The following is a 10544-nucleotide window of genomic DNA, read 5'->3' on the forward strand; positions in this document are numbered from 1 at the left end:
AGTATGAAAATTTTTTTAATTTGAATTTTGGTGTTTCTAGGGGTTTTTGATGTCGCCGATCACGATTTTGAGGTCAGATTATCGAAATTTTACATAATTGGTTCTGTTTCATGCTATACCCGTAAATTTTACAATTATATGTATTCATATTTTAAATCTGTTTTATGCAAATGTGCATAATCGTGTTCTATGAATGTGCAACATTGTACAGATATAGCATGGAACAGATATTTTATCTCGCATCACGTTTATCACATATCACTTTGTTCCACATATACATGATATAAATTCAAATAATTGATTTGATGAAAATTCACTCACCGATTACTGTCGCTGCTCCTGCTGCTGATGCTGCTGCTGCTACTGCTACATTCCTTTTCCGATTTTGATTCTGAAAATGAGACAAATATTATTCCTAAACTCAAACACAAAAGCAGGTAAAGAAATGTATCACTTGAAAAAATAGTATATATATATTTTAATACCGAGTCGCTCCATGGATGCTGCTTTCTGCTGACATCATCCTGCTATTCTCGAACCGCACATTAATAACGATCGCCCGATACTTTTTATTCGGCACTCCCGATATTACGGATAATATCGCACACGAGTAAAACGTAAACCGCGCGCGAGAATTTCACTTGGCGCGACCGTTACATTTAGAAAAATACGTGAAAAGTACGGCACGTCGAGACACACTGAACAGAAGTAAATCAATTCGCTCCTAGAGTTTTGTATCTCTGTATGATTGCGCGACGACTAGTAAAGTTTCATTATTGGCACGATCGACATTCTACCGAACGGATTGCGTATCCTCCTCGAGCGAATAGAATGAAAATTACGCGCTGAGATACAACGAACGGAGACAAGTTCGTTTCGAGAATTTTGTATTTCGTATTCTCGCACGACGACTAGCAGCACTTCACTTAATTAATTGGCACTCGCGATATTTTACCGAACGTATCCCCTTCGAGCAAACACTGCTCGAACACGCACGCGAACATTTCACTTGAAACCGAAGGCAGATGTACGATGCCGCGCTTTACAAATGAATACGATCTCACATGGCTCGCGGGTCGTCTGTAGCGCGACGACACTTTCAACACAACACCGTATCTGCGCACAATGAATTCCGAACACGCGAGAGACGCACGGAGTCGACAAAGCGTCCGACGGTCCGACCGGCGCTGGAGCGCGAAGAAACATGGCGGCAGCAGCGTACGGGGGTGTACGTGACCGCTGGCAGGCAGACTCGGCGTTGCTAGGCGACCGACTTGTTGACTCGCCGCGCCTGCGTACGCCGCGCTGCTGCCGCCATGTTGCTCCGTGCTCCAGTCACGTACGCAACTCCAGCGCCGGTTGAACGCTCTGTCGACTCCGTGCGTGTCTCGCATTCAGAATTCATTGTGCGCAGGTACGATGTTGTGTTGAGAGTGCCGTCGTGCTAGTAAACGATACGCGAGTCATGTGAGATCGTACGTAGCAGATTCGTGTTCATGTGTAAAGCGCGGCACGGTGCGTTTGCCTTCGGTTTCGAGTAAGGTGTTCGCGTTCGGGCAAAGTGTTTGCTTCGAATATCGCGAGTGCCAATTAAGTGAAGTGCTACTAGTCGTCGTGCGAGAATACGAAATACAAAATTCTCGAAACGAACTTGTCTCCGTTCGGTGTATCTCGGCGCGTAATTTTCATTCAAACGGTTTTCTCACCGCTTTCCTCGGTCTGCAGTTTTCCACGAAGTTACGTGACGTCACGCCACTTTCGTGCCATGTTGATTTTCGTTCCAAGCAAAGTTTTTGTGTGCGCGTATTCGCTCGAGGAGGGTACGCAATCCGGTAGAATGTCGATCGTGCCAATAATGAAACTTTACTAGTCGTCGCGCAATCATACAGAGATACAAAACTCTCGGAACGAATTGATTTACTTCTGTTTAGTGTGTCTTGACGTGCCGTACTTTTCACGTACATTTTTTTCAAATGTAACGGTCGCGCCAAGTGAAATTCTCGCGCGCAGTTTACGTTTTGCTCGTGTGTGTGATATATTATCCGTCTAAAACCGGAAAAGAAATGTAGCAGTAACAGCAGCAGCATCAGCAGCAGGAGCAGCGACAGCAATTGGTGAGTAAATTTTTATCAAATCAATTATTTGAATTTATATCATGTATATGTGGTATTGCACATTTATAGAACACGTGCACGAACATTATGCACATTTGTATAAAACAGATTTAAAATATGAATGCATATAATTGTAAAATTTACGGGTATAGCATGAAACAGAACCAAATAAACGTGGACATAGCATAGAAGAGACTCAAAAAGTCATGCACATTATTTACGGGATTTATAAATATTTGACTACATAATTCAATGTGCACATTTTATGCACATAGAAGCACTGATGGATGAAAACACCTTAAAACTACGCGATGACTGCTCTCAGAGTTTCAGGTTCCTCTCTGATATGAGCCAGCAACAACCATAAAAACTACATAAACCATAAATTATATATTTCACATGGAAAAAACTCAAAATTTTAATGAAAAAAATGCCGATCTTCTAAAATGAATGTCTAGTGGCTTACATGTAGAACACCCCGACTCTCTAAAGGTTAAAGCACAAACGAGATGAATCGTATATACCTAAAAAATTTTTGGTATAAGTTTTTAAAAAAATGTTAATTTTTTTCAAAATCCAAAGTTAGTCACACTTTATAACTTCTTGTTAGTAAATTTTTGGATTTTTTTCTGGTTTCCAAACTACAACTGTAACAACTTTGCAGATTGATATGTGAATAAACGCAGCTTTTGTACAAATAAAATCATAAATTTATTATTTATTATATATTTAATATCCATTATATATTCAAGTTCAACAAAGCTAGAAATATCAGTTTTACTCATAAACAATATTATGTCATGACATTTGTTATTGTTTGCTGACTGAACAGTTCGGATTGTACAGCATTAAGGAACATGGGAACACTATGCTGTTTCTGCAAGTACTGTTCGACCAAACTGCCCAAACTCGCAGAAAAGGCAGTCTCCAACATATCTACACGTTCGCCGACATGGAAAAACAGGACATCATCCGGTGACTCGGCATATTGACTTGACAGTTTGTAGCAGCCCTCCTTTGATCTGTCTATTCTCCAACCGAACAACTGGTAACACGCTTGACGAAACTCTGACGAGGATGCTTTGAAAGCTTCCTTCAAACGCGCTATCTTTACTTCATACGTTTGCTTCAGCTCCGCGATTTCTATATCAAAGAAAAATAAAAATATATTAATTTGCGTGAAGAAAACAAGAAATAAAAATATTCTTGTATATGTTTATTCACCCTTCATTTGCAACGACGAAACAGTCGCTCCATAATTTCCCGATGCTACTTTGGCACGAAGCTCCTCCACTTCTCGTAATAGAGCTGCTTGTTTTTCCTCGGCCTGTTTCTCCGCTATCGCTGCAGGATTCATTGTGAAGTGCAGAATTCGGGCGTTACAATTGAAGTCTCCTTTCAATGCACGATGTTCGAGCTCGCCTCTCAACTGCTCGAGCTCTTCCCTCAATTTATTACACTCGTTTTTCTGAGTACCAGTTTCAGCCGCTTGAAGATCCGCTTCCAATTTGCTAACTAGATCCCTAAGAAAAAAATTTGAATATTTTGTCACGGAATAATTTCATTTTAATTAAATTTTTGTAATATACATGATGTATATGAAGATATATACCTATATCCATCTATAACACGTTCTAAAGCTGGTATTCTTTCGGTCATCGCATTGTTACTGTCCACCGTTATCTCCTTCTCGTACAAATCTAATTGCTGTCTGTAACTATCCCTTTCTCTAGTGACAAGGATCATCTTCTTCTGAAGCCTGTTCACAAGCTTACTCAGTTTTTCTTTCGACAACGTCATATCAGCGGCCAGCCTCTTCGCATCCTCATAATTCTTTGACAAATTCTGCGATTCTCGCAAAGCGGCGTCCAATCTCGATCTGAGTTGGCCCTCTTCTGCTTTCAAATCCAACTCGGCCTGCTGAAGTCTATTCAGTTCTCGCTTCATCGCTATGGGTCCACCAATGATGCCAATGGTTTCATATTCCTGTAAGCGAAGCGCAAGCTCGGATCGTTTCGTTTCTAACTCTGCCACTTGCTGCTCTACTTTCTCAGTGTGCTCCAGCCTGCAATAAACAAATCGAACTGTTAACTAAGTGTAACAGTTTTTTTATTTTAAACTTAGCAAAAATTACCTCTTTGTCATATTAGCCATTTGTTCTTCCAAAAGTAATTTCTCCTTGACCGATTCTTTTAGTACTGCAATCGTCTTTTTCGCCATATTCAATTCTTTCTCGAGATCATTAGCTCGTGCCGCTCTTCCTGCTAATAGCTTTCCCTCTTCCCATAATGCTCTTTCTGACTCTATTTTTTCCAGTTTCATTTTCATATTCTGTACTTCCACATTCTGCAATTCATAATCCTGTTGCATCTTGAGATAATCCTTTATCCTTTCTTCCAACATTGCTACTTTGGCTTCCGCTGTCTCCAGTTTCATCTGTAGTTCACTTGACTCGGTGACCTCCTTAGCAGGAGGAGACTTTTCATTTGCGGAGGCAGTTCTTAAATCCTCAGATAATTTTGCGTTTTCGTTTAACAACGATGCTATTTTCCTTTCCAAATTATTCCTCACCTAATTAAATGAAGAGCGTTAAAACTTTAACTTAATGAGAATATGTCATAGGAAGTATATATACAATTAATGTAAAAAATAATTACTTGAGACCATTCTTTCTCTGCAGTATCACGTCCCTCCCTTGCATCTTGGATTGTCCGTCGTGCGACATCAAGTCTGACTTCTAGTTGCTGAATGGTTTGTTTATCCTGTTCAGTCTGGACTTGCAAAAGACCTTTCTCCTTTTCAAAGACCTCTTCCATTTGTCTGCGTATATTATGCAGCTGTTGTACAGCTGCCTCTTGTTGTGTCAGTCTGGTCTTTAAGGATATAACCTGCACAGAAATGGTTAGTTAAGATGTGTTCTTTTTCGTTTTTATAATTTAAACATTCTTGATCTAGTTAAATGTTTTATCCCTTATTATCAACCGAGTTAGTTTGCTTTCTTGTTCACTGAACATTACAATTCTTATTTTATTTTAGTTAATAAGTTATTCTTAGGCTGTGTTCCAAAATTCACTGCCAGTATTGAAAATTTATAGTATATGTAACGTGGACTATAGATTTTCAGTACTAGCAGTGAATTTTGGAACACAGCCTTAATTTATAATAATAAAAAGTATTATTTAATATTGTTTAATAATAAAAAATTTTTGAGCATATTTTGTATTAATTATTGTAATAATAAACTTTGTAACATTAACATATAGTTTACAGAGTTTGCATCATCAGGTCTTTACCAAATTGGTAAACTCTTTCAAATATTTTTTCAATGCTATCTTTCAAAGTTTTATTTTCTAAATTTACTCGAGGATTTCATATTTAGATTATACTTATATTACCTCTCCTTTCATACGTCGCCATTCCCAAGGACTACCCGGGATGGAATCAGACTGAGTCTTATTATTTATAGATGTATCGGAATCATCCACTCTTGGCCGTTTGGGTGAAACTATACCGTCGTCTGAGCTATCATTAAACTTCGAGGATATGTAGCCAGTTCCTGAGAAACGCACCGGTACTCCAACACTTTTTCGGTATGACTCTGCTCCAGAACGTAGGTCCTTTATCATGCTGATAATGCTCGTGGGATCCTGATCGCTCATCTGCACATAGTTAAAGATGATTTGCTTGCTTACAATACAGCATTATTAACTAGATAATCGCGACATTAAATGCAGGGTATACAAAAATAAAGATTGCTTGTACGTTTTAATAATTGCTTATAATAATTATTCACACATCTCTTCAACTTTCCTTACTTTGTCTTGTCCCTTTCTGTTACAATTGTCAGCAATTTGCAGCAATTGTCAGAAGCAAATTGAAATTAATGAAACACAACCACGGACAATACCACAGGCAACACTTTAATATTACTATACTGACAACATAGAATTATCAATAAGATAGAAGTGAAGCGTGAAGCGAAACAAGTAGTTAGGTTAGAGCACTAGAAAAGTAGGTATTCGTCCGCCATTTTTCTTCAAACTAGCAAGTAACTAGCATGAAAAGTTTGTTTTGTATGTTTGTACATATATACATCAATAAACGCACTGTATCTTTGAAATTGGCGCATGGTGGCGCTTTAGACCTTCAGGATTGCGTTCAGAAACCTCACCCCCTCATGCCCTATATTATTTTATTCTTGTTTGTTATAGGGGCTCGATTCTTGGGGTCTGTTCGCGTCACATGCCCCGACATGCTCCTATTCACCTCAATGCACTCCAATACGTTAATTCCGATGACGCCAACCTATTAGAGTGCGTTAAAGTCAGTAGGAGCATGTCGGGGCATGGCGACGCGAACGAACCGTTGAATTCATTTGTAAGAGAAACGTATTCGCAAATTCTGTTCTTACAGAAAAGTTGAAAATTTATTGGCTATTGTATGGCTTTTAACCAATAAACTTGCAACTTTTCTGTTATGAGCGGATATTTGCGCATACGTTTTCTTGCGAATGAATTCAAGAATCGAGCCCTAATGTTAAACAAGGATAAAATGATAGCTGGGAACATTCGAGTGATATTTCTGAACGCAGCTTGGAATTGGCACATTGATGCATCTGGCAACTTTGCTGTTCTCGTAGCACTCGTAGGCTAGTTTGAGTCAGCCGAGGTAAGTGGTGTACGTCGTAGGGTGAAAACAGCTCCGAGAATGTCCAAGAAGCAGGACAAAGTGGACAACAGCATCGTCTCCGTGAAGAGCAAAGTGAGTGATAAATATATCGTCTAGTCGTGGCTAACAATATATTTCGTGCAGATTACGCATTTAAATTGTTTTTTAGTTCGATGCCGACATCATCAGATTCTCCATGAATCGTAATGAGCCCATGAGTTACGAGGACTTCGGAAAGCTGCTGGCGCAACGGCATGATTTGGGGGAAGACTTTAACTTCTCGATTTGGTATACGGACACCGATGGTGATCCACTTCCCATCAATAATGACAACAATCTGGCCAGGGCCCTGGCGAATGCCAAGTGCCTGCTCCGAATTTTTATACATAGGAAAGGTAGGCAACCTCTGTTGCACATCGCGTTCTTGACTCTTCGTACAAGATGATTCACGCATGTGTGTCTCTTTCACGCACGTTACATGTAATTCAATCGTTGTCATTGCAGGTGACGGAGCATGGGACAATGGATATGGCACGATGAAGCCTAAGAACTTGATATCCAGTATCTTGGGTGGTACACCGGGAAAGCCAAAATCTATAGTTATCTCGAATCCACATGATTTTAGACAGGTAAATTCGCGTATTTTGCTATTTTTTTCCAGATGCAATTTTATCAATTGATCCATTTACTTATTTTGTATGCTTACTATTTTTAGGTATCCGCAATCATTGATGTCGACATACTGCCAGAGACCTGTCGGCGTGTGCGCCTATTGAAACATGGATCTGACAAACCCTTAGGATTTTACATTAAGGATGGCGAAAGCTTTCGCATATTGCCACCGTCTGCTGGTGGAGGAATTGAGAAAGTTCCCGGTGTGTTCATTAGTAGATTGGTACCGGGTGGCTTGGCGGAGAGTACAGGACTTCTTGCAGTCAACGACGAGGTTCTGGAAGTGAACGGTATAGAAGTTGCAGGCAAAACGTTAGATCAGGTAAGTAGTGCTTTTATAATAATAATTTTTATTGAATCATACTAAACTATCGAACATTAATATGAGATAGTAGTGATTGCAATTATGAAAGATGAAAGAATTATTAATTACATAATAACATGAGTTTTAGTCATTATCTATTAGTTTAAAGATGGTGATACCAGAACTGCTTTTCAAAAAATATATATGAAAAGTTACACGATTCTGCTCTACTTTTTTAAGCTAAAACCTCTACATGTATATAGTAATATATTAAACTGTATTATATTGTTTTTCTAATGAAATAATATTGGAAATAATTTTCTTTGCAATAATGAAGAAATTATTTTATGTGAATAAATTAAATACACGTGTGCGAAACAATTTTCTTTTAGAATTTATTCTCAAAATTAAGAAACTACTAGTCATAAACTATATAGATTTTAAGGAATTTTATTATAATTTTAATAAAATTATATAATTTATTAAAATTTAGAAAAATTACATTAAATTTATAAAAATTGTAATAAAATTCTTTGAAATCTATGTTGTCTGCGACTACCATAATTTTGAAGGAAAATTCTAAGAGAAAATTCTCTCAGTATAGAGCAAAAGACTTATCTTCTTTCTTCCTTTTATCTTTTTTTATGCTTATTCGTGCACGGGGTAGGTGACAGATATGATGATAGCGAATTCTTCCAATCTCATCATAACCGTTAAGCCGGCGAATCAGAGAGCGGCGTTGACGGCACCTCGCCGTGGTTCGTTTTCACGTAACAGCCAGTTATCGTCGGGAAGTCGTCAGTCCACGCAGAGTGCTGGTAGTGATGAAGAAGCGGACGAAATTGTCGATCTTACGGGAATGACAATGCAGGACGACGCCTCGGCGTCGTCAACTCAACACCATCACTATCACCATCACCATCATCATCAAAATTATGATCAGGGTGTATTGCACTTGTAGAGTAACGCGTTTCTTGTATCTACAAACTTTAGAATAGCAGTGGACTACTGCTTATGAAGTATTAAAGTAGAACGCTTCCTTGGCCCCGAGAAAGCTTCTGTCTTAACTTGGAATTAATAAAGTATGGTACCGTAGATCTTAAACATCAAGGTACTAACATAAAAAGATGAGAAAAAGAATCGCGAAAGAAAGACAATTTCTGCACAGTATTATGAATTATATGCGACCGATATTCCTTGAGATGATACTTTCCGAATTCTAAGATTAAAGAAAACCGCTCGTATTTCGATACTTCGTAACTGGTCGTTCACTGTTCTGGGACGTCGTGTATTAGGCTACACTGTGAAAAGAGAAAATATCAATGTGTAAATTTCGCTGCCTAACAAATAATGTTCCAAAAGCAAAAGTGGCCTTACATGATATATCATTCCAGCTAGTTTTACAAAATGATAGAAAGAGTAAAAAACAAGTGTTCCCTTATAATGCAACAGAGTCACACGCCTATTCGTGTATCTACTTCGTCCACTCCACCGCATGTTTAGATTGTTGAAGTTTTCGAAGTTTAATTTCATTTTTATCTATGTTGTCTGTTATATCCAATTGCGGACTAAGGATTGAAGGGTAATGCTTTTTAGGGCGGTAAGAATTGATGGAAACGTGAAGAATATACGATCATACTTTCGCATGTAAAATATCGTTTTTTGGGTGCCTTCATCCAAGTGGAATCAAATTGTTAGGAAATATTACATTCCAATTATATCTACATCATTGAAAAGAATGAAGAGGGAGAGGTAGCGAGAAATACCGTTTCTAAGAGATCTATACTGCCTTCGTAGTTGACACGAGTCCATTTTTATATATGCTCAAGCCCACTTTTCTACTTAATTCGAAAAGACGTGTACATATATAAATATATACAAAGATATATATATTTATAATAATCTAGATATTTTTCTATTGTATTCTTTTCGTAATCGCAAATCTATCACTTGGACTTCCACAATAAGTGTTGTTTTCAATGGGCAATATTGTTCCATTGCCAAATTATCAATTGCATCAATTGCATTATCAATTCCATGATCGCTTATATAATTTTTTCAAACTCTGAGATTCTCATCTTAGGCCATCTTAGAATGTCCATGCATCATGAAATGTATAGTATCTAAAAGAGGATTTTTTTTCTTTTTTTAATATAGCAGGTGAGTCCAAGAGAAAGAGAGAGAAAGAGAGAGAGAGAGAGAGTGTGTGTGTGTGTGTGTGTGTATTTAAATAAAAAAATAAAATAAAAGATTAATATCATTGTTAAGAAGAACACATTTTAAGTTTAATCTGTATTTCATCGCTCGAAGCGAGAAATCACTTTTGTACTTAACCAAATAGAGTATGGATTAGACGCGTTTGCAAGAAGTACTTAATCGTCTGTACTTTATCGAGCCGTAGTTGTTACTTGTGAAAGGAGTGCGTTAATTAGCATTAATTCGCGAAATGAAATTAGATATATTTTTAACGCGGTACGTCGCATTATATTCTTTAGTACGGATAAGCGGTAGTTAATAAATTGCGAGAGAACGAAGATACTTATTAACGCTGTAATTCTTTTTAACGGCAGCTTACACGAAATAAAGATATTTTATTGTATTTTCTAAGCCGTCCTATTACCTTACCTGTACGTAATCCCGCGTAAAGCATGTTCCTTGGAATCACAATTGACGTCTTGTCACTCTTGTCTCTCTTTGTCGCGGTTACTATGGCATGTAAATAAAATATGGTAGAGTAGAGCGCCAACCACAAAATCTACATAACTTTGCGTGAGACATGATGCTCG

At 38.0% G+C, this 10544-nt stretch overlaps 2 protein-coding genes across 2 annotated transcripts; one reads left to right on the forward strand and one right to left on the reverse strand.

The window, feature by feature from the left end:
* Nucleotides 1-2801: 2801 nt before the first annotated feature.
* On the reverse strand, nt 2802-6171 carry LOC105834142 (mitotic spindle assembly checkpoint protein MAD1). Its single transcript, XM_012676409.3, has 7 exons — nt 5930-6171; nt 5510-5773; nt 4772-5002; nt 4249-4685; nt 3727-4179; nt 3339-3637; nt 2802-3257 (listed from the first exon to the last, which is right to left on the reverse strand). The coding sequence occupies exons 2-7, from the start codon at nt 5771-5773 to the stop codon at nt 2908-2910; spliced, it is 2034 nt and encodes a 677-aa protein (XP_012531863.1). The 5' UTR covers nt 5930-6171; the 3' UTR covers nt 2802-2907.
* A 449-nt stretch (nt 6172-6620) lies between these two features.
* Nucleotides 6621-10357, forward strand: LOC105828780 (partitioning defective 6 homolog gamma). The gene is made up of 5 exons (XM_012667272.3): nt 6621-6875; nt 6952-7177; nt 7287-7411; nt 7498-7776; nt 8426-10357. Exons 1-5 carry the CDS (start codon nt 6822-6824, stop codon nt 8717-8719), a joined length of 978 nt encoding a protein of 325 aa, XP_012522726.1. The 5' UTR covers nt 6621-6821; the 3' UTR covers nt 8720-10357.
* The last annotated feature ends 187 nt before the right edge of the window (nt 10358-10544 follow it).

Source organism: Monomorium pharaonis, chromosome 11, assembly GCF_013373865.1.
Source record: "Monomorium pharaonis isolate MP-MQ-018 chromosome 11, ASM1337386v2, whole genome shotgun sequence".
NCBI classification, from domain to species: Eukaryota; Metazoa; Arthropoda; class Insecta; order Hymenoptera; family Formicidae; genus Monomorium; species Monomorium pharaonis.

Coding starts and splice junctions, on each gene's coding strand:
- LOC105828780 (XM_012667272.3), top strand. CDS start 6,822: ATGTCCAAGAAGCAGGACAAAGTGGACAACAGCATCGTCTCCGTGAAG. Junction 6,876..6,951: donor TCGTCTCCGTGAAGAGCAAA/GTGAGTGATAAA, acceptor ATTGTTTTTTAG/TTCGATGCCGACATCATCAG. Junction 7,178..7,286: donor AATTTTTATACATAGGAAAG/GTAGGCAACCTC, acceptor TTGTCATTGCAG/GTGACGGAGCATGGGACAAT.
- LOC105834142 (XM_012676409.3), bottom strand. CDS start 5,773: ATGAGCGATCAGGATCCCACGAGCATTATCAGCATGATAAAGGACCTA. Junction 5,003..5,509: donor GGCGACGTATGAAAGGAGAG/GTAATATAAGTA, acceptor ATTTCTGTGCAG/GTTATATCCTTAAAGACCAG. Junction 4,686..4,771: donor CAGAGAAAGAATGGTCTCAA/GTAATTATTTTT, acceptor TCATTTAATTAG/GTGAGGAATAATTTGGAAAG.